Consider the following 25,057-nt stretch of genomic DNA (forward strand, 5'->3'; position numbering starts at 1 on the left):
TAACTGCTTTCAGTTGTTAAGATTACCTCAGAATGAAACTGATGTGACAAATTCACAAAAAACGACCAAATCCAAGCACTCAAGTTCGAACGTAGCAGCCAACACACAACACAGCTGGAAATCAATGTAAAGAAACGAGCACTTTCCCTGCTGCCCATTACAGAGATCCTTCATGGGTATTATAATGTAGTTACACATTCTCATGCACAACACATAAAAAAAAACACTAGAAGCACAACAGCAACTCTGCACAAACTGATGAAGGACAAGAGGCAAACTGCCCAGTTCCTAGTCTGCCCTGTGGTTTTCAGCCAACACAGCTGGGTTTATACAGTTTTCACTGGGAAGTGCTTTACCGTGAGCTGGCAAACTGAGATGCCACATCTTATTTTCAAGAAGATCTTGCTTGTAGCCTGGAGGAATGAAGCACAGGGAGGTCATTGGATCTGGCCTAAAAGAAGCTGTGGGACCTCAAACTTCAAATCTGTTTCAGGGAGTGTGCTCCTCTACTTTCTTCTTGTACTATAATCTACAGTAGGTACTCCCATTTCTGTGTGATAGACTCTTATTAAAATAATATTTTTCATTAAATTTAATACATTTCAAATATTGTTTCTGTGAATGCAGGCATATTATTGGTTTGCTTCACTCAGTTATTGTTTTGCCCTTTAGATCAGTCATTGTCATACAGTATATTAATGTATCAATATGCTGTATCAACATTTTAAATTTTACTATTAAAAGAATTGTTTCTAGAGGAAGTTTCTAGAACAAAGAATTATTATTAAAGGAAGACAAAATATTAAATTAAAAAGAAAAGAAACACAGGAATGTTTATCTCTAGCGTATCTACATACTGTATGGTACTGTGCAGTACAATACTTTGTCTCACGGCAGTGGGAATAAATTGCCCCCTTTTTAGGAAATAAGTACTGCAAAAAAGCACTCAAACACAATCTGAGCTCTTTATTGAATGAGATGGAATATACTGTACTGTGAAGAATGTGGTACGAATGCTCCTAAGCCCATTTGATTAGTGTTTGTCAGAAAGAAGACAAGATCTTGGATAATGGCTGCAGCTCTGCTCCTGCTGCAATGTCATTGCCCGCTCAGAGCCTACACAGCCCCACTGCCTAGTGTCTGTTACCCCCAAAAGCCTGCATCTTCTACTGTCTAGGTTTCTAAGGGTTTATGTTATTAGGCTTAAATGAGTTGCAACTTTCACAGAGCTTGAAACCATCTACTCAGCTAAGACCCAGGCCACCCAGCCAACCTATCACTCTTTCACTTAGCCTTCAAAGTCTGGACCTTAGTGGACCACAGCTACAGTAGAGGGGTCTAGAGGAAGGGAGCTGCAATTCCCTGAACATATAGTGTTTCTACCATCAGAAAACAAAACTGAGTAAATGAAATCGATCATTAAAAGGGAAAACACTTAGATGTGGGATTTTTAATCTGTGGAATATTCCTATTAAATATTACCCCAGAGATCTGAAAAAATTAATGTTACGTCCCAGTAATCTTAACATAATACTAAATACAAACTGAAAATAACAGGTTTTTAGTTCTTACTTTATACTATATAGTATGTGTACTCTAACTGTGATTGTTAGCTTGTATAATCTTTTATTTTAATTTATGAGTCTTAGAAAACCATATAGTTCAGGTGGGTAGCTGCGTCAGCATGCGTAGGCTGCAAAGGAACAAGTAATAGGTTTATTCCATGTTGAAAAAAAGAAGAAAGAGAACACAATGTTTCGGCTGTGGAGCCTTCTTCAGAAGTCAAACCTGAAGGTGACACCTGAAGAAGGCTCCACGGCCGAAACATTGTGTTCTCTTTCTTCTTTTTTTCAGCATGGAATAAACCTATTACTTGTTCCTTTAGAAAACCATATTATAGCTTAGACCGTAAAATATTGATGAAGAAAGAAAAAATAATAAATTCTATTTAAAAAAAGAAAGAAAGTGAAAAATAGAGCTTTATACAACGGCGGTGGTTCATTCCATCTTCACCTGCATTTATCAAAAGTGTATTATTTTTTGGTAACAAATACTATCACTGTACAACAGGCCTGAGAAGCTGCTTATTGGAAATATGTGTGACCACTGGGGGAAGCTGTAGTGAACCATGTGTGCAGAGCTGAGAGTTACCTGGCCTGCTGTAGTGCTGAGGAGAGCGCGATGGAGTGTAGCGGCCGTATCCCAGGGAGCTGTGGGAGCTGGGACTGGAGGCCCTCCTCTGCCCAGGGGATTTGTCATCGTGGTCACCCTGGCAACAAAGAGCCATGCAGAACAAAATACACCTATCAGATCCATCAGAAGGACTGTCAGCACCAGACTACAATCACTGGCAAGGACAGGCTTTGACATTCAGTATAATGCAATACAAACAAGCTTTATTGGAATTAGATGTTACACAGACATTTTCTTGCCCCCTTCAACTGCTATTGTATTTTGTAATTGATTATTTGTTCTTTTTTAAAACTGTTCCAATGAAATTCTGAACATTTTGGGCATAATATAAAGGTATGGCAAAAACTTAAGGAAGGAACTGTTCTCAAACTTCAAACTATGGAACCTCTAGGTTTTAATGATGATCATGAATATTCTCTTTGTATCCTTCTTGCATACTAACAACATATACAGTCTATCTCTGATAGAATACTATTAATTAAGATATTTCAATTTATTTGTATTTAATTTTATTATTGAACAACAAATATACATACCATGCTGTATATTCTATTATAATGCATATACATAACTTGATTTTACTCTGGAACTTTCTTTGAAGCCAGTAGTTAATAATGGATTCTTTTTGTCACTGAAGTTTTAATAATGTCTAGATTATTTGCAGGTTAGGTAAATAATAATTCAGTTCATTTCAAGCCCTGATCAGGGTTAAATAAACTTTGAGGTATTCATTTGGTAACACTCAGGAAGGTCAAAAACCTGAAACATTTGTTATTCTCATACTCTACATACTGTACTGTATTTCAGTTTATTCCAGTCTGTCTGTGACAAATAAATAAAAAAAACTCTGTTTTTGAGCTTGTATACTGTTTGTCATGAAATCGAACCCGAATCACAAGTTTACCACAATGCATATACAGAGCCTGGTACATGTCATATTAAAGCTAATTCCAAGAGAAGGACAGTTGGCTTTAACTATGTCATTATTAAACACTGAAACAAGGATGTAAAAAGACTGAGGAAAGAACTTCCACACTTTTAAAAAGTTATTTTCTTTTATTGATACATCAGCAGGTTATAAAATTAATGAGGATGAGGAAGCAGAGCAAAAAAAGAATAATAAAAAATATTAAAGAATAATTACTAAAATACTGTTTTGAGATATTAAGTCTAGTGTATAGCAATTAGACTAGGGTTAACTCTTTGTATATGGTATATTTCAATAATACATACAGTAGTATAAATTAAATTGTTTTCATTCCTTTACTTAAACAAGTCAATTGAGAAAAAATCAGATTTACAGTGCCAACAAATTTCACAACACTATAAATAATCTTCTATTGCTTTACGTTTCACTTAATGCATTTTTAAAATTTTTATGTGGCAAAACATCCTCTTCAAGCAGTGCTTTACTAACAAAATGACAGAGATGTTTTTTGCAAATGTAGATAGGCAACTGAAGTTTCCTCTTTTAATTATTTTTCTTGTGTTCATCATGTCATTTGTTTCATGTTTGCCTTTCCCTAAATAGACATTGTTTAAACCTGTATCAGTGCACAATGCAATAGTACTGTATAGTGTTACTTTTTTAATTGTCCTGTTTCTTGCAAAATCCAAAAATCATGTCTCTCTTTATTGAAGGAAATTATATATAATTATATATATTATCTCCTCTTTTAGAAAAAAAATGACACATCTCAGGATAAGTGGTGACACTGATATCTTTGCCTTAAGATTTTTTAATTACATTAACACCTAATGGACTGAACAGAGAATTAGATTTTAAACATTTGTTTTTGTTTTAAATAAGAATTGATTAAGAAAAAAATGATAGTGTTTATTTAGTACATTTAATTGTTCTTCCAATCACCTTCCTTTCACATGGAATAACAACAGTACTGTAGATATACCATGTATATACAGTATATATACAGTGTATGGGATTTATGTAAACTTCTTCTACAAAATATCTAACTCCAGAGATACTGTACATGTTGTACATCTCATTCTATAATCATGATTACTTTAAAATTAAAAGAAAAAGTAAAAGATGAATGTTATTGACCTTCGGTTTAACTATGTGTAATGCTGATGATTAAGAAATGTACAAAACCCACGTACAGTATATAAGACGTTTTGTTTTACCTCAGTGGGTGTTGGAGAAAGCAGCTGGGGTGACTGTAAGTGAAAAGCAAAATAAAAATTAAAAAAGCGAAAAATAAAAATGAAACTAAAATCCGGCTTGAAAATGTCCTAAAAACTAAGATGCTGGATACATACTGTAGCGTCTTGAACACATCCACAAATTGGCATATCCGATCAGTAAATGGCAAATCAAAAGACACATTGTTATAAGCTGATCACAAACAGGTAAACGCTTATCTAAAATTGTTTTAATTAAAATTTAAAATCATTTTCAGAAAAATAATAAAGGAAACTTCTGAAATACCCCAGAGTTGTGTTTTATGCAGCAGAAGTGTTTGATTTAGTTTTGGCTTGTTACCTCTCCATAATGTCTGTCTTCTGATATATAGCTGATATATGGGGAGTAGGTCAGCATGTCAGGCCGGTCAATGTTGTAGATGGCTTTAACTTTAGGGAGCGCAGCCAGATCCTTGTAGTCAAGAAGCTCATCTCCAAGCTTAGCCTAAGAAAGACCAAAAAAAAACATGAGAACAGACAACGATTTCTTGCATAAACATATGGGGAAAAGTTGTTCCTATTCGTTATGTTTTTTGTATAATCTTGACATCGTTCTTTAGTTTGTTATCCTTTTTAAGATACACAGTAAGATTGTTTTTCTTCTAAAAACTTTATCTGAAATTAAACAAAACAGAGTAGTGGCCCTGCACAGATCAATGTTTACTTTTAATTATTACATTTAAAATGATTCATTTTCATAGGTATTCAGATTAATATCAGAAAAGTTTAATTGATATAAGGGATTTATACAGTACCATGCCATTACCTCATGCTTAACCATTAAAAGGTCTGTTCCAATTGAACATTCAAAAATTGTAGATGTTTTACTCACATAGATGACACGGCTGGGTGACCCAGATGTGCTCGATGCAGGCACAGATGTGATGCTTTCTGAAGAAGTTCTTGTTACCTGTAAGATGAAAGACTCTAAGGCACAGAATGTAGTTTTGCAGAATAATTAATTAAATCAGACAAAGAACAGTGTTATTTATAAGATACAGTAGATGCTGTAATACAAAAAACATCAAAAGAAACTTACCACCTTATTTATGGTTTTCTTAAGAAAACTATAAAGTACTGTATAAAAAAAGGCGGCTACTGTTTAAATATTTTTGGCATGATTTGGATTAATAAATCATTAATGACCAACTCTGATATACTGAACTATAATACTTCATTAGATATAGACAGCTAATTGGGCACAGGCGATGAGATCATTTACGAGATCATTATTTTGAGATCATCAAAATAAAAAAAAAACACAGAAAGGGACCCTTTTGCCCTTGAGTCTTGACAATGTCAGTGTATTGTTGCTTTCTGAGGTATTCACATCCAACAAATTCTAACATGGCAAGCCGTTACAACCTTTGCAAGCACAACGAGGGAGATCATAAGTCATGACACCTCACCAAGATCAATGTAGAGGTCATAGTGTGATGGTCTGATCAGGAGTCTCTACAGAACATTCCTTGTAGTGATTGATGGCAACGCGACAACAAGGTGCTCATTTGATCAAGTCCCACGATCTCACCTACTACACTTTCTGCAGGCTCATTCTGACAAGATAACGTTCCAGCACGTCAATGTACATCTACATACTATTCATGTAACAATGGCTTTCTTATAAGACACCCAAAGAAGGCTCCACAGCCGAAACATTGTGTTTCTTTTCTTCTCTTTTCAGCACGGAATAAACCTTTTGTCACGCCCGACATCCCTCCCTAGAGGGCGCTCCACTACTCCTGTTATTGTACTTGTGATTAAGCTATCCAGGTGTACCTTCTTAGGTGTCTTATTTAAAGACTAGCTCCTCCAGTCCTCGGGGCTCATCATTAGGGTAAGGATGTCGCGAGGCCCGCCTGGCACCAGGAAACCCTACGTCCGTCTCCTGAGAGCATAGGCCTCATCCCCGACACTTCCCGCTTCCCGTCACCCTTGGACCTCCATGTTTTGTCTCTCCGTGTGTTCCCCCCTCCCGGGGATTTTAACCTTGTCACGTCCCAGGATGGATTACTCGCTGATGGACTCTTGGACTGTGCCCTGACCTGCCTTTGGACCTGTTTGGATTTGGATGCCGTTCTGTCTTCCCCGTTCACTGTTTCACGTATTGTCACTATTATTTTGTGCACTATTAAACCCCTGCATGTTTCCTTTTACCACGCCTCCTGTTTTCTCCAGCTCTTACCGCATCACATAGGGTCTACTACAAGACCTGACACGGATCTCAGTCCGTGTTCGTGACACCTTTACTTGTTTCTTATAAGACTACAATGTGACAAATAGGCCATGGATGCCATGTTCGCTACACTGGAGCACTTCTGAACATCTGTGGGATTAGCTGGCGTCTCTTGGCATCTAGAACTCAAGAGGCCAGTGAATGGACACATGCTTGTTCTGGGACCACGAAAGGAAAAAGAGACAGAATCCTGCAAGAGAGCATCTGCAAATCTGGAGCAAAGCCTGTGTCACAAATGTACATCTTGTATTGCTTCCAATGCTGCCCACAAGCGCTACTTGCCTGACTTTCACAGTAGACCTCTTGTTTATCACATGTGTTGATGACAAATTTTAATCAGCAAAATAAATTGGCCAATGTTGTGTCTGTTCAATGCCCCCGCTACACAAATATTTTGTAATTTTCCTGTAAATAAGTTGCAGTTAGAAATGACAAGCTTGTTGTGATGCTCAGTTTAGAAACATAGCTGCTTTTTTATGAAGTCTAAATGGTACCCATGATCTTTGGAACCATACGATATTTTAAATTGAACAAAATATCATTAATATACTTTAACAATTCATTATTATACTTTCATAAATAATTTGGAGTTATTTCAAAATTCCATGGTTGAAGTCTATTTCAGTGCCACTTATTATCTCTGAAATACAGTTTATTATTACATACTGTAAAGGTTCACAGGATGGCTTTGAAAGCTTTTTGCAACAATGCAGTATTTATCCTACAGTACATATCTAATTATTTTAAAATTATTTTTAATTAAATTTATAATATTATTTAGTTTATATTATCTATGCTTTGTCTTACCACATTTGTACTTTTTACATTTTATTTCAGAAGAAGAGAAAGTTTTTGTGCTGTTGCAAGAAACTTTGAGAAGCCGCCTTCCAGCTAGCCAGCTAGCAAACCAGCTAGCCCTGTAAATATTGCACAAGGCAGCTGGAGGTAAAGAACATATACTGTACAGTACACTTTGATTGCCTATAGTTGGTAACCTCTCTTTTCTATAAAAATGAAACAAAGGCATTCTTATTCACAATTTTCTCCAAAAAAATTAAAAAGCATCAAATTGACAACTTCTTAACATGGGACTGTGCAAATGTAATATTTAGTATTAGTGCCCACTAGGTTTAGTCTACAGCAAATACTGTATTGGTGAAGTACTTTGACTACGCAGAGTGCCGAGCCACAGACACTGGTTCACACTGAGTTGGACAGCAGCTGCAGTACATTTAAACAGCGCTTTATGACAGGTGAGTTATTGGAATTGAGCACACACTGTGTTTGTAGTGAAGGACTAAAATTATGTAATTATCTGTATCACACTGTATCATTATGAACATACCGTAGTAGTTCCTTCAAATCAAAATTAAATAATTGACCCTTAATGCAATTAAAATGTAATAATCTAATTGCTGCTTATTTGTACGAGTGTCAGTGTTTTGTAGTTACATTTTGTGCTTCAATGCATGGATTGTCAAAAATGGATATTTGTTAATAAGCCAGTAGTTACAATATATATTGATGACTTAAATTATCTTTTTGATCACTTTCTTGGGATGCTGTGATGTGCGGCTGCAATTTTGCTGTAAAAAAGCAGGCTGACATGGTCATTGTAATTCATTAGTAAAATCTGCAGGGCTGTAATGATATGGGGATATCAGCTCCATTTACTGTATGGTTCTTAAGTTTTCTAATATTTTGTATAAGCTTTTGAGTTTCTGCAGAGCACTAAGCAGACTCCAGTTAATGCATGCAGACAGCTGCACACTACAAACCTGGGAAGAACCGTCATTGAGGAGAATCCGGACCTGCTTCTAGAAGGAGCCGTGTAAAAAGGGATTATATTCTCCTGAGCCTGAGTTCCACAGATTTATGCAAAACAATAGATACCTTCTGTTAAGGTACCTACTTGAAAACTCTGCAATGTATCGTGTAAATTCCACTGTACACTGAGAATACAGCTACTATTCTTCAAGTTTAGAGAATTTTCTCATTATAACAGTACAGAAGATACAGATACTGTTAGCAGGTAAACTTTTAAGTAAACTGTAACTAATACTTTTGAAACAAAATATTAAATTCAGTAATGGATCCATCAAGAAGAACTAAATATATGCAGAATAACTCAATACGTTGTTGTAAGTTTCAAAGCGTGTCCTCTTCACACAACAAGGTCATTTTTTTACCTACAGTATTTCTCACCTTATGTTTCTCTTCTACTCTGGCAGCCTGTCTGCAGGGTGGATGCCAAATAGAAGAACCTAAAAGAAACCAATAGTGTTCATGAGCTTGAATGTTTATGGTGGAATTTAAAACTAAACAAACCCTCAAATGATTTCACATACCACTATTTTAAAATGTTTAAGTCAAAAGCTTAATTTTTCAGTAGTCAATTAAACCAAATGGTGCAAAACGTTCACAGCAACTTGTTTAAACTGTAAGTTTGTTTTGGGAAATTTACACAAAGACGTAATCACTCTATACTGGTAGTTTAAGTAATTTAAAACTACAGTACTATTTTTACACGTAGCTAAAGTCATTAAGAGTTGCATACTGGCATACAGCATGAAAGCTAAAGTAGTTTGAAGATAGAAATAAGAGCAAACATGACAGGTTTAAAGCAGGCAGCTGTATTAAAGTGCTGCGGAATGTTCCTTCAGTGTTTAGTATTTTGGTATAACAACCAGAAAGTTGTTGTTTTTGATTATTGTGCTTAAAATGCACTAATCAATCAAAACTTTATTTCCCAGAGTGCCCTTTAAGAAATGTGCTGTATGTGCTGTATCATAATGTTTTGTTTGTTCAATACTGTTCAAATACACAAGAAAATAACATTTAAAAGGCTGATTGCTTACCTTGAAGATACATCTCTTCTCCCTCTCCAAACATCTGGTTACACCTGACACATCTTGCACAAGACGGGTGGTAATGTTTATCACCTGCCTACAAATAATAAAATAATGAAGTTGAATGACTTTTTATGCAAAATGTCTCTCAAAAGACTATTCCTCCTTCTTTGTCCTGTAAGTTACTGTAGATACTACTGGTTTTCTCCATCTCATTCCTGGTAATCAATAACATCCTTGTTGTGGACACATTTTTTTTCTTGTGGGTCACTATGACTAACAACAGGTGGCTACAGTGTGCTCTCTATAATAAGTTTTTCATTTTGTAGGGGTGTTACCCATTGGCCCTTACCAATCATGGCCTCCTAATAATCCCCATCTATGAATTGCCTTCATTACTCTGCTCTCCTCTCCACTGACAGCTGATGTGTGGTGAGCGTTCTGGCGCACTATGGCTGCTGTCGCATCATCCAGGTGGATGCTGCACATTGGTGGTGGTGGAGGGGGGTCCCCATTACCTGTAAAGCGCTTTGAGTGGAGTGTCCAGAAAAGCGCTATATAAGTGTAAGGAAGTATTATTGTAAATGTAATTACTGTACATGTGTAATCTTGTAAATGTTATGCTATAAATTGACCAAAAGGGGGAGCTATGACACAGACCTAGAAAAAAATTGTCCCTTTTCAATCTGTACTGACGTCCACTTAGCACAGGGACTTAAAAGGAAGGTTGAAAGGAATCCTATTCTGTGACAGATTAATATTTTAAGTAATATTAAAAGAATCAATTTATATCATATATATACATATAATACCCTAATCTCTTTCCGGTAGTGACTATATTACTTGCCTCAAATAAGGACTTCATATATTATACATATATTTTTTACATAAAAGTCTTTTAGTTATTTACAAAGACATGTTGAGTTTTATTGTTTTACATATACACATGAAGACCAAATATGACTGGATATTCACTACAATAAGAAAGCAATATTGTTTCAACAAAGATTTAGAAATGAAGAGCAATTCTGACACAGACTTCTTAGAACAAGCAACAGTAAAAGTGGATATAAATCGTGCACTAATATTTAGATTTTTAAAAGCTTTTTGATGATATCCCTTGTGAAAGAAACATTCTTAAGCTTGTTTCCAAGGTAAAGATTGTGGTAGATTGAGAACTTGAAAATGTGGGTGAAAATACTAGCATTTTAGGGGACTCATTAGAACACCTGGCAAATGACATTTCATGCAGTCTACAGCAGAGTATGCATGCAGATAGCAAAAATGTACACTGAAATCATAAGGAAACACTGTCATTCATAACAGCTGTTGTCTTTCATTCTCTGAAGAATACACTTCAATTCAGAGCCCGGCCAATTGAGCTACTTATATAAAACCATAGCAAATGGGACTATCATGCACTGATGACACACTATGAGCATGTAGTCATCCTAACGGGTAACCAAAACCACAGCTCACTCTTTCAAGTCAAAATCTGAAACCAGAGAGCAGATTTATTTTTTGGTTCACTACAGTCTTTTACCCAAGGATGGTACTTCAAATGCTCAAATGCACTTCCAAATTCACTAGCCTGAAGTCAGATTATCTCCACAGCCATTCTGTTGCTGTGATCTTCTCTTGCTGCGTGGCAAGTGTGTTTCTGCCAACCCTTCTCTCTAAACTACAACTCACACTATAAAAGAACAGCAGTGGTACTGACTGATGTTACAGCTTGTACTGACATTCACCCTAAAGCAAATTCTGGATGTCAATCTGTTTTACTAGCTTCTACTCGCTTCTGGGATTAGACCACTGAATGGTCTTTAGAGCTCAATCAATAAAAATACTCCATATCAGACCTTTAATGACTTTATACAGGTTTAACCATCTTCACCAAAAAGACAATTTTTTAACTAACACTTTTGTGTAACGTCATAGAATTACTTAGAAATACCTGTCACAATAGCTATTATTATTATTGAACATATTCCACAAAATGACAAACGAAAACACTCAATTTTCCTGTGGCCTGTAAAAAGAATTAATGAGACAAAAGCGATAGCAACACCCATTTGTGAATGCATGCTCTGTACGTGTTCATGATTGTTTTGGTCACTGATAGTCATGACAAAGAAAGTGAAAGAAAAAGACTGAATGTTAGCAACAATCAATTTTCCTGTCTTGAGCACACTCCTTTTTTATTCCTTCCTGGAGGAGATAAATATAGATCACCCTTCACCCAACAACGTGTTTCAGCCATATACTCTAATGAGCTTGCTTCTTTAATATCTGCCTACTGAAGATTCATTCAGACATTTATTGCTTACTGTATATGCTTCTTGTCATTTTTTATCAACATTTCTTTCTCGAAAAAGTGTCCTCAGCAAAACGTTCAATTTTGTCTTTAGAGAACAAACAAGTCATAAGATCTAGTCTGCCTATCAGGTATTCTATTTTTAAGTGATACTATTTTGAAACTATGTAGTGAATTTTCTCTTTAAAGGGCGATTCTTGATAAAGAAGACTATTTTGTAGGTAGAAACATTTCTCAGATTAGATTCTTTTTAAAAACCAAGGATACAAATAACATAATTTTATTCTAAAAAAATATATTCTTATTTCCATGTAACAATAAATATATGATTTTGCATATAAACTATACTATTCAAGATGTGGTTGTTCTTTACTTCTGAGTATTTTGTTAGAAAAAGGCAAAAAACATTGTTCGGATGCTGACTGGAACAGCTAATTAATCCACACATATTTCACACCCAAGACCGGGTTTATCATTCGGGTTCAAGGAGCGGTAAAATGGATACAGCATACAGTATTTGAGTTGGTGTCCAGTGTCTAATAGACATGAACCAGAGGACTTGGACCATAAGGGGTCTTATGTACAGTATGAGCAAGGAAGTCATGGACAGACTATTAAAAAAGTTTTTTTTAAGAATGAAAATGGACCCATTAAGAATGAAAGGATGGACTTCCTCATTTTGGAAATCATGTCCGTGAACTTAATCCACAGCTAGCCGTAGTTAGTGATATACAGTAGGCTATGAAGTGGCATCTTCTTTGTTATCAGAGGTATCCCCCTTTAATTTCCAGATATTTATTCAAACAGATTTAACACAATTGTGGGTTTATTGTGTTATTTATTCAAACAGATAAAACACAATTGTTTATTTATGGTACTCTTGACTTTCCTAATAGCAGCATAACAACCATTTCACTTTGCTGCATGATTTCAGAAGTGGGCATTAGTGGGGAAAATAGCCATAGCAAATCAGCTTACACCTTAGGTCCCATGTTTTCCATCACTTAGGCATTATAAATAATTATGGGGTTAGCACTGGCATTGGTAATAGCAGATAACGTCTAAACAAATTTTCAAAATACAACGTAAACAACAGCTTCACCCAAGAAAAAGCTGTAACCCAAGAAAAATCATATAAATATATAACTTTATATAAAATCTATTCAGAATGCCATTTGAAGAAGTTGTTAAATATTTTAGGAGATATGCTGTACTAAACGGATGCCACAATCAATAAGATACGTCAAGTCCCAGCACAACAGATAAAAGTACCTCATAACTTTCCACAACTTTTCTTCAAAATCTATTCTATTTTTCATTGGGATTTTTTTCATTCCTTTTATGAAGTCAGTACAATGATAAACACAAACCTTTTTATCCCTACAGGAAGCCTTACTTTACTCAATCACCATAAAAAATACACATTCAGCAAACTTCTGTCAGCCAACACAACCGTATTACCCTTTTCTCCACTCCTTTTCTAAATGAACTCCAAAGGGTCATTGAGCCACTGGTATCCTTGAATCAAATGGCATGGCATTTCAATGGGAGACCCCTGCATGCTAATCATTCCAAAGGGTGTTTTACGCTGGCTAATTGACATTTGAACTACGTGTGCATTTTGATAGCACTGCATCACAGTTCATACTTTTAAAGAAATCATTTGAATACTAAGTGGAAAAACACATTTCTGAGCTTTTTCGAAATTTGTTTAATTCGTTTTTTGTTATTCCAAGGAAGTGACAAGTCTTGTGTTTTTTATCTATTAAATACTATGCCAACACTTCAACTGCTCAGAGTTCTGGCTCAGTTAACCACTCACACACAGAACTTTCCTGATAATATTCTGATAACTATTCTGATAATGGAAGCTGATATAATTTTGGGAAGAATGAGGACTGAAGTCAACCAGGTATATTCATTACTGATTTTGCTTTGCTTTTGGCTTTCCCGTAAAATCTTGCAAGTGTAAGGACTGTTGGCTTTGGGGTCAATTTTGTTAGATGTAAGATGTTATGTGTTTAATCTGTTTATTTGAAATATACTGCATATTGAAAGGTCAGACATATAATACTTTCCCAATCTGTGTGTTTAATGCTCCTACACAAAAATATTCTTTTCCTCTCATGGAGGCATAAGCTTAAACTAAATTCAGACAACAACACATTTTTAGTCTTACCTCTAACACTTTGCCTGTGATGTACTTCTTACACTGTTCACACTGAATGCCGTACATTGCGTGGTAGTCGACCTCACAGTAAGGAACCCCATCCCTTGAACAAAAAAACAAACAACAAACAATTGATCAAAAATGTTACAAATATAGAAAAAACAAAACTGCCATACACCGTGCCTTTAATTTGTTTTTAATTTAATGTCTAAACTTGTCAGTTCAGTATATAACATGGCAAATTGGGATGGTAGCTCATTTCACTTAATCACTATTAATAACACAAACATTAACCTTGTGTGACACCAAGTTTAGCACAGGAGTCCATTAGCTGAAAGCCTTGTTGCCAAGGGCACGTCTCATTTGATCAGACAAAAAATAAGTAACACTTAATCCATCTACCCATTTACTAACCTCTGCATACATTTTAGGGTCACGGGGGAGCTGGAGGCTATCTCCGCAAGCAATGGATGCAAGGTGAGATATTCCCTGGATGGGACGCAAGTCCATCTCAGAGCACACACACACAGACACACACACTCACGCCAGGGCCAATTTTCCCAAAAGCCAATTAACCTACTGGTATATCTTTGGGATTGTGGGAGGAAACCAGAGCACCCAGAAGAGACCCCCACACACAGATAAACACCAAGCAGACAGCACCCCAGGACCAGAACTGAACCCAGGGCTGCAGCACTGCAAAGCAACAATGCTAACCACTAACTGCTGCTCATAACAATTAACTAAAAGAGACATGTAATATAATCTATACGTACAGGACAGGTATCCACGATACTGAATTTACAATACAAACCCGAGGCTAAATCACTTGCGAGCATGAAACAAAACAGGTTTATCAAAACTACAGCTTGATCCATGAACTGATCCATGAACTGAATGCTAAACACTAATGAAGACAAAACCTTTCTAAAACACTACCTAATAATGTATTCCCTAGAAGAATCTGCAAAGAAAATATAAAAAAATGAAATGAGTAACAATTATAATAATTTAATGCATTTTCCACATCACTTTTCATCCTAAAGCCCTTCATAGCAAGGGACCCACGTCATCCAGCAATGAAGTACAGCCCACAACTGGGTGACTCAAAGCAGCCATGATGTTCTAGCAGATTCGCCTACACCTTTTGCATTAAGGGGGGACATTACAGTACGTAGGCCAGACTGAGTAAGCTTGAAGTGGACACCTACACTACTCTTCCATATAGTAATATGGGATCCTTAATGACCACATGTTGTCAGGACCTTGGTTTATCTTTTTATCTGAAGTACAGTACCTCTTACAACATTAATACGTAGGGACACTGGACATACTGGGGCATTTGAATGGAGATTCTGGTCTGCAGGGATGGTCCTCCAACACCACATAAAGCAGCAACATGGATTTCCTTAGAGGTCTGTAATCTCAGTACTGACCAGGCCCAGGCTTACTTAGCCTTGGAGATCAGGCTGTGAGCTGGGAGTCACAGTAGTAAAGGACAGAATGATACAAGGGATACACAGTTTTTTGTGCACATTATTTGTATGGCATGTAATGCTCATAACTGTATCTTAATAATGAAAATCATTTAAGATCTTATCAGTAAAAGAATGAACTGGACAGATGTTGACAGAGAATTTATCAAAGATACTAGCTGATCAGATGCAGTAGAGACTTTAGAGATCAGTGATCATTGAAGTGTTAGAGCTTCACTTCAGTGACAATCACAAGTAATGGCGAAGGTAAAAACAATGAGAAACACCATATGACAGACACACAGATGACCCCAGGAATGCACCAGAATAAAATAAATAATATAAAAAAGAAGACAAGCGTTTGGTCTTACAGTACTTAATGTCATTTTGATTCCTGAAAAAGCGCTTTGAAACATCTACAATGAACATATAATATATTTTCTATAAATATTAAATAACCTCACAAATGAAGTACATTCATGATTTAAGAATATGATTTTTTTAATTGTGACTAAAAGTTAATGGTATTGACATACAACTCCAGGAAATCAATGTGATTACAATTATGAAAAAGCCTAGGTGTACAGTTTGAATATAGTGTCATGATCGTTACTCCTCCTCTTAAGGGTGCTCCAGCCCTTCCTCGTTTTGTCCCATTACCCACACCTGTTCTTTATTCCAGCCCCTCTTCTGTTCCACCTTATAAGCCAGATGCAGACGTCATCCGGGGCTTCTCATTGATTTCCGCATCGTGAGAGCCCGGGTCCTGGTGTGTCTGGCTCCGTTATGTTTTTAACCTTCAGTTCCTGCTTCCCCTCCCTTTGCCGGTCCCGACCCGGTTCATGGTTTTAATCCCCGGATGGATCGCCTGGTTAAGGACTCTTGCTTTTGTGTTGGATTCCCTGTTTGGACTTTACATGGATTGTTTGCCTCGGCCACACCTCCCTGGATCACCAGCACCCCCTGGACACGCCCCCTGTCTCCAGACCCTTTTCCTGCATGACTATTTTTCCCCTTGTGTCTTCACAATGCTGGATCGTGTCATCCGCATAGGGCCCGGAAAGAATCGGATCGTGACATATAATTACCATTTCCGAGTTTGCATAAAAACTGATTCAATAAAAAAAGAAAGAAAATACTTCAAAGTTCAAATAATTTATTAAAATACTGCTTATGGTTAAAAACATAGAGCAGTTTAGGCAGTTAGTATAAACACATATTGTTTTGTAATTTCTGAAAATAATATCCCTTATACAGGGTATAAGGTACAGTAGGTGACCCACATTCAATTCTTTAAACATTTTTTGAATAAACACAAATGAAGGATGAATACTGAACTCTTTCACATAAAGATATCTTTATAATGTTTAGATCATTATGGGACTTCCCTTTTTGTTCTTAATAAAACATGAAGAAATAAAAGGTAAACATTTTAAAAGTATAAACTAACAATATAGTCTTACTTCCTACAATGGAAATCCAGGATTTGTACAGACCAATACAGTACATCGCAAAATCACAATAATTGTGACTGTAAATGTATTTTAAAATCCTTTTTGTTTAACTGCGTATTGAGCAATTTTATTATCGTGAAGTAATCCAAGAAAATTGTATCACAACCCTAAAGGCTATCTGAAAGACCCTATTCTACACTGACCTGCTCATTTATTTTGTTAGGTAATCTATTTCTCAGTGAGGGATGCCAAACATGAATCTTGCTTTATCATAAAATGTGTTCCAGTTATGCTGGCCTCTGCTTTTCAGTTTCCTAAAAGTTCTAAAGAAACACATCTCCATGGTGTCTGTTTATACAGTGATGCAATAGTGATGAAAGAACAGCCTTATATTCAAAATATGTCTACCATGATATCTCCACAGGAAACTGGTATCTTAAATGCAGGGTTTAGATTTACATATTCCTATTTAATATGCCCTTATAATTTAATACATACTGACAGGTTTTGAACATCAGTAATTACCACAGTTAAGATTCAAAACTTTAGGTAAAATACTCAATATTAGAGCATCATAACATTTCACCCTACAAGTTCAAGGGGAAATTCCTGATCAACGGATACACTTTTCACACTTTCAGGCTTTGACAAAAAAAAAAATCACGCAGTTTGCCTCCCAGACACCTGTCCGTTAAATCAAAACATCAGCAACATTTCCCTTTCCCTTGGTGTGGTCTCTAACGCCTTAAAGACTGCATCTATCACTCCTATCCTGACGAATCCTGGCTTGGACTCTGATATAATGATGAACTACAGACCAATTTCTAATTTATAATTTCTTTCTGAAGTTTTAGAGCGTGTGGCTGTGGATCACAGTTAATGACCTGTTTGAGCCATTTCAGTCTGGCTTCTGCTCACATCAGAGCACTGAGACTGCTCTTGTTAAGGTTGTGAATGATTGATGTGGGGGCTATATGTATCATTTTGCCCTCGATCTTAGAGCTGTCTTTGATACAGTAAATCATTCAATATTGCGTAGTCACTTGCAGACCTTCTTTAACTGGTTCTGTAACTGGTGGCATTTTGTCTCCATTGGTCTTCATAAATTCCCCATAGCCTTAGTCAATCATGGTGTACCTCAGGGTTCAGTCTTGTGCTTTTTACATTTTATTATTTATATGCTACCTCTCAGCCAAATTATATGCAAACATGGTCTTCATTTTCATGAAGGTTTATGTTAAAACCTCTTTCCCCTCTATTCTCCCCCCTTTATCAGTTATCTCTTGCTTGCATGACAGCAAACTCTGGTTGACATTAAATTCCCTGAAGCGAAATAGTGACAAAACAGAAATGTTTCTGGTGGGCAGCAAATCTCAGCTAGATAAACATCACAGTTTATATTCATGCACTCATGTGTCAGCTATAGTTAGGAAACTGAGAGTCACACTTGATCATATTCTGTCTTTTGAGCCACATGTAAAAAAAATGATTAAGACATTTTTCTTTCACCTTAGAAATGTTGCCTCAATTTGGCAATTTTTATTAATGTCTGATGCTGAGTGCCTGATCCATGCATTTATAACATCAAGGCTTGATTCCTCCAACTCCAGTGTTGCCGAATGACCTTCCTCAGACTTTACAAGAGACAACTTCTGTAGCTCTCTTCAAATCTAAGCCTAAAACTGACCTTTTTACCAAGATCTACGTCTGACTGCCTACAGTCAATTTGTAAAAACCTGTATGTTTTTTTTCTCCATTTACTCTTATTGTGTCTTTTTTGTGTTTTTCTTTATTCATGATGTACAGCGTTGGGTTTGGAAAGGCACTTTATAAATATAAGTTATTTATTATTATTATTGTTGCTTTTATATTCATATACTTTATAATAATAATAATAATAATAATAATAATAATTCAACCATGTGTACATCTAAGGAAAGGATCTGGCATTACATATTTTCAGTACACATATTCAAAGACCCAAGACAGTCCAGAATACTGTTGTATTCCTTGTGAATGTGCAATAAAAGTAAATAAAGACCCCTAAAGTGCCTGATTTGCAATGGGGAATTGCTGAACTGAGGAAGAAAACTGTATAATTTATAAAAACATCCATAACGGCACCCTTAAGAAAGCTGTGAGTTTGACATTTATTTAACATTTATTGCCGGTGTCAAATTTGACACTGATACTTCTCACTAATATTGAATGATTAAACTTCAACAAGAGATTACAAAATTCTAATTTGAAAAAATATATAGTTTTCTATTAGTACAAACGTCCTTGGTTATCAATTTTATATTTGTTTTATTTAAAAAGATATGTTTTTTTTTCAGACTTTGAGCAATCACCATACAGTATATGCACCCATGTGAAATGAATATAACCTATTTTTCCCCTGTAAAACTGAAAAACAGATAAGAACAATATACTCAATGTAGGTTCTCAGATGTAGCAAAAAAGACTGAAACAGTAAAGATCTGATGGGTTAAATATTCAGAGGTGTCTGCATTAGAACGAATTCTGAAGAATCAGCATCACAGACTAATATACAGTACATCATCTTGTTCATGCTCAGGGAGTACTCCAGTCAGAACAAAACTTGTTTTTGTAGCAACAGATGGAGAGCTGTTACTGAGTGAGAAACCTTTCAAAATATTGTTTCATGCAGTGGATATTCATCTATTTCATCATGCAGTGCTCTGAGATTGAATGTGTCTAGTTGGGAGGCCTTAGATTATCCTGGGCTTTCCTCCCATGACTGAAACATCACCCCTCTGTTTTGTTGTGAAGTTCCAAAGAAATCAAGGTCATCTGCTCCCACAGCGACACTGCAGGAGCACAACTGCATACTTTAACACTGAGCTTTGAAATACAATGTGCACCAGCCTCATCACACACTCCAGAGGCTCTCATGCACGAGTTCAATATCAAGACTGTTTTTCAGAGCACAGCTGTGTAGGTCAGCTGCCAAAATCTTCTACATACTCTACAGGTGTTCTCTGGACTTAAGTACTTGCTACACAATTGTAAACTCTTTCAGAAAACAAATGAACACATTTGCTCAAAATGACCCGTGTTACTGGGTTCAGAAACATTTTGAAAACGCTGTGTATGTTTTATATATAATATATGGAATGGTTCTACACTTAATTAATTTATGGAACATGTCAGTTAGGCTCACATTTTTCTTCCCATTATGTTCATTGGTAGTTCAGGAGACTTTAACTGAACAGTCCAGACTGACAATAAAAGCAAAACCATTTAGCCATAATTAAAACAAAAATAATACTTACTTGCTGATGTATTCTGCATTCAGCACTTTATTACAAATTTTGCATTTAAAGCAGCCAAGGTGCCAGTGTTTGTCCAAAGCCACCAGAGATTGTTCATTTTTAAAATCTTTTCCACAGCCACAGCAGTCTGAAAAACAATATTTTTATGGTAAGGTGAATTCTAATCCCACTGCGAAGCCTCTAGAAAAAAGTTTTAACTGTGAAGTACAGAAACATAATTATGAATCTGTCTGCACACACATAAATACACTAAAAAGACATATATTTTAAGCTACTTAAGCCAACAAAGCTAATGCATGGTACTGTATGGTTTAATACCACGATCATTGAGTGCTGCAAAGACAGAGGTGTGGTTTGAGGATATACTGTACTAATCCTATATATTCTCTAGTCATGTTCTATGGGTAACTGCATCAGAAACAATAAAATGTTCGGTTACATACTGCCTTCAAAAACCTGATTGAATCATAAATGCCCTGTCTTATAAATAAGAATACACATCAAATTATTTATTTTTTCTGTTCCTTGTGAGATACTATAAACTATGCTTCTGAAATAACCCCCTTAACTCTCAACATCCAAGAATATTTTGGTCTCCAAAATTGTGAACTAATTCTTACAAGTATATCTTGGATCACATTGTTGTGATCAGAACTTGTAAAAGAATTACGAGAGTAATGCCCTTTTACTTTGAATAACACTTTGCATGCAGTTGTTTAAAAAACGTATTTAACAAAAACACAACTTTTCCGACACTAAAATCAAATGAAAATTATTCTAAAGAAAAGGTATACAGTGATAACACATTTCCCAAAACACAACAACAGTTGTAGTTGGAAGAAAAACACCAAAAAATCCTTCAATTTATCACTGCTTATAAGGTAAAGAACAGACAATGGGACTGTAGTATTCATTGACTGCAAGTACCCCAGGATTTTCAGAGATGAACTACTGTACAGTATGTTTTTGTTTGTTTTGATACTTATTTCCCACATGCTTTGTTGGCAGAATATGAGAAGTACCATCAATAATTAGCCCCTTAGATCAATTCAAATGTGTTTTTATTACTGTACATGTCAAAGGATCTCATGAATGATTTATGGTTGTATGAGCTCAAAGCATAGAATAAAACTGTCAGAAAGGAAACCCTAAAGCAGCTGCTTATGTCAGGTCAGGTGGGAAAACCTGCACAAGTTTTAAAGGGAATTGGTCAAGGTTAGTTTGTTTACATTCGATTCTGATGTCCTTGATGCCTTTCTGTCCTCTCAATGAAACCACAATACTGTACATTAAAAATTCATACAATTATACCTTTGTAGGGGGTCTAAAGAGAGACATACATATTTTGTGATCAACTTTTAATGAGTTTACATTCCCAGATGAAAGTCTATGGACACACAATGTCCAATATAATAATGGATTAAGGAATCTATGCACTAGTTACAAACTATTAAATTAATAATATTTTAAAATTAATTAATGGGTGTAAGCAATCTATGGTTTATAAGAATTGTATTATAAGAATTATTATTACAATTCTTTATATTGCATATGCAAAGAATTAATTTAAATGTCAAACCTTACATGTTTTTGTAACTTCACTGCTAGAAATATTTATTTCAATTATTTTTGCAAGACACTTATGGAAATACTAAATACTTTGCATACATACTATTTATGCAAATACTAGCTATTTGTAATGATGAAACCACAATGCAATCATATGGAAAAAATAATCAAAACCCTTTATTAGAGATTAAACTGTAGGCTTTCAAATGATCTTTTGTAAAGGCGATTGTGACAATGTTAAGAGTAACCAGACAAAGGTACAAAGGCAAAGGGTTTTGCTCCTTGTACTTTCAAGGCAACCTACATTTTCCTTTTTAGATTAACTTTCATGACATTAACTTCCCTCCATTTGCCTCCAGCACATCTGGCTTAAAGATTATTTTAAGTCCTACTGGATTATTTTTTATCTGCAAGCTTTTTAAAAACCAGCTGTCTTTCAGATTTGTACAAGTTGATCATTTTCAATATGGCAAGAAAAAGAAATAAGAGAGAAAGAAGAGTGGAGAATGGAGACAGGATTTGCAAATGTCTTTCTTTTAGGAGCACACTTAAAATAACAAATATAGAACTGGTCTTATGATATGTGATATTAATAATTAACAAGACATTGCTTTCTGAGATTTGGCCCTTGTTCATGAAGGTTGGTATGAAAGAATCTTTATCAACAATGTCAGATGAAGAAATGATGGACACAGCTGTGCTAATCTGCTGGAGCACATCCTTGCCGATCCTTTATGATAAATTAGATGACTAAAGGCGAATGGGAGGAGAAGCGCTTACTTCGGACAACTTGGACCGGTGCAGGGCTGTTGGCAGGCAAGGGCTGTGAACACTTTTGGCAAATGCATTCTTTCCCATTGAAAGTCACCCGGTCGCCTGGAGGAAAAGGCTGTCTGCAATCCAAAAGAAAAAAAATCACATTTACTCACTTGACATAACTTTTAAACATTTAAGCCTTCTGGATGAAGACCCCATCACTCTGTCACACCTAGAGGGCACTCTACTTCTGTCCTGTTCCTAGTTCCCTGTGATTACTCATGTCTTTCCAGTGTGTCTTGTTGTGTAGCCTCTTTACTTCCTGTGGCTTCTCCGCTCCTGGCTCAGTATTGAGGGTACGGATGTTGTGAGACCCGCCTGTTACCAGGTCACCCCACGTCAGTGGCCTGAGGGCATAGGTTTCTATCCCGACATCGTCCGACCCCCTGAGCCTGGGCTAACCTCCGTGTTGCCCCTTTTGCCACTACACATAGGGTCTCTACTGCTCTCCTTGTCATTCCACGACAAGCCCATCCGACATCCGTGACACACTTAGACTCAGTCTTTTAGGTTTTCAGGAGAAAACAGAAGGTGTGGAAGAAAATAGGAGCAACAGACCCTTTACATTTTGGTACACACTGCAGCAGCATCATATGAGAGGTTAGATACTAGGCCTCAGCCTCATGAGTAATACTGTATATGAATATATTGTTAGATTTTGTTGCATAAAGCTGAAAGCCTGCAATGCATTTGAACATTAATTAAAAAATTTAAGTAGATGCAGTAACAGATGCATCCCTCATTGGAGAATCCAGCTCATGTGGCATTTTTGATAGCTGGCTCATTGGTGCAGCAACGTGAATTGTCACCAGTATAAATAAGCGTTTGCCTTATCCAAAATTATAATAGTAAAAATACGCAGAAGAAGAAGAACTTTTAGTTATAAAGCGCTTTTCCAAAGCCAACGAAGCCGTACACGGTGATTAAAGAAAGTAATCAACAAAAATGTAGGATAATCAGAAATACTGTAGACACTAGTAAACAGGTGCGTTTTAACTGTAGATTTGAAGAGAATCAAAGAATTTGTCTGTCACAAAGTCAGAAGAGTTCCATAACAATGACAGCAAAAGTCCAAGATTAAGTCCTAGGTAGAGTGAGCAAAGGACTTACCGCAATTAAATGGAGCCTACAGGAAGGAGTGTAAACATGAAGGTGTTCAGAGATTCCAGCCCAGATGATTTAAAGTCAGTAACAAGATCTTACACAGAATGCGTGACTTTACAGGCAACCAATCTATGGCTATAACATGGTATTAAAAGTATGTAATTCTTGACATTGTATATGTAAATAATACAATGTCACCAGTTTGACAGTTTTTGTAACTTCACTGCTATAAATATTTCTTTCAATTATTTTTGGTCAGATGTTCATGCAAATACCAGCTGTTTGTAATGATGAATTCAAGATTTAAGCGTAGGTGTGATATATTGTCAGGGTCTGGTGTGAGTTAGAAGTCAGCCAGAGTTTTGGACATTTGCTTAGCAATTAAACTGAAAACATATTTGCGTATTATCTAACCAAGAGGAAACATATACTGTACTGTAAATAACAAAAACCAAGTGGCCCAAACCCAAATCCTGTGGCACACCATGACTGACTGTGGCCATGGGGGATTTATAAGGACCAAGGGAAACAAAATGCTGCCTGATGGTCAGGTATGAGTGAAACCATTTAAACACAGTACCATTGATAGACAATAATGCTTGCAAGCGTTTGAGCAACTCTGAAGGATTTACTGTATCAAAACCTCACCAAAGAATACTTACAGCCCCCAAAGTCAGTCACAATAGGTCAATCATACTGTATACTGTACAACCCTGATAAAAGCAGTCTCAGTTCTATGATTACAATGAAAACTATACTGGAATGTAAGCCTGTGATTAATGCTCTACAAACAGATAGAAACGTGAATTTAGAAATTGGTGTGTAGCTCATCATTATATCAGAATCCAAGCCAGGTTTCTTTAGTATTGGAGTGATTGATGGAGTCTTTAAAGCATTGTGGACCACACACATGGAAACTAGAACTTGACAATATTGACAATTAAAGAGAAGATGATTGACAGGCAAACTTATTATAGAGAGGTAGGTATGGGATCTAGGCAACAATAAGCTGTTTTACGGCTGTTAATATAATTTTTGTAAGTTGTTCTGAATCAACTAAGCTAAATTCAGAAAAAAACGGTACTCAGGGAATGCCAATGTAAAAACGAGGGCTCTAATAGTTATCAAAATCAGGTACAGAGCTAAGGTTTGATTCAGATAATTCTAGCATCAAACTAGCATCAAACCAGGTTTGAAAAAACTGCAAAAACTTAAAACAGAGGTCAGGGTGGAAGAAAGAGCACTGGATTTAACGAGCTTGTTAATAACAGAAAAGAAGATGTCCTAATCCAAAGGTGTTTGTATCCAAGATATACAGTAGGAGGATCAGTCAGAACCCAGAGCAACTCTACAGACTTACAGGTGTTCATTGTATGCCT

At 36.1% G+C, this 25,057-nt stretch overlaps 1 protein-coding gene across 10 annotated transcripts in view; it reads right to left on the reverse strand.

The window, feature by feature from the left end:
* ablim2 (actin binding LIM protein family, member 2) overlaps positions 1 to 25,057 on the reverse strand; it is a 105,157-nt gene that overhangs the window by 25,491 nt on the left and 54,609 nt on the right. For 2 of the 10 annotated variants that reach the window (XM_088906653.1, XM_088906568.1), the window contains exons 4-14: positions 22,539 to 22,651; positions 20,190 to 20,316; positions 13,974 to 14,067; positions 9,490 to 9,577; positions 8,837 to 8,895; positions 8,410 to 8,448; positions 5,228 to 5,305; positions 4,697 to 4,840; positions 4,339 to 4,371; positions 2,152 to 2,269; positions 357 to 413 (exon numbers count right to left, since the gene is read on the reverse strand). In XM_088906653.1, the coding sequence (XP_088762779.1) occupies positions 357 to 413; positions 2,152 to 2,269; positions 4,339 to 4,371; positions 4,697 to 4,840; positions 5,228 to 5,305; positions 8,410 to 8,448; positions 8,837 to 8,895; positions 9,490 to 9,577; positions 13,974 to 14,067; positions 20,190 to 20,316; positions 22,539 to 22,651 (950 nt within the window). The remainder of the gene's footprint in view (positions 1 to 356; positions 414 to 2,151; positions 2,270 to 4,338; positions 4,372 to 4,696; positions 4,841 to 5,227; positions 5,306 to 8,409; positions 8,449 to 8,836; positions 8,896 to 9,489; positions 9,578 to 13,973; positions 14,068 to 20,189; positions 20,317 to 22,538; positions 22,652 to 25,057) is intronic. The other 8 variants (XM_088906906.1, XM_088906820.1, XM_088907154.1 and 5 more) reach the window with 6 other exon arrangements.

Source organism: Atractosteus spatula, chromosome 1 (assembly GCF_055471065.1).
Source record: "Atractosteus spatula isolate fAtrSpa1 chromosome 1, fAtrSpa1.hap1, whole genome shotgun sequence".
In the NCBI taxonomy this organism is placed as follows: Eukaryota; Metazoa; Chordata; class Actinopteri; order Semionotiformes; family Lepisosteidae; genus Atractosteus; species Atractosteus spatula.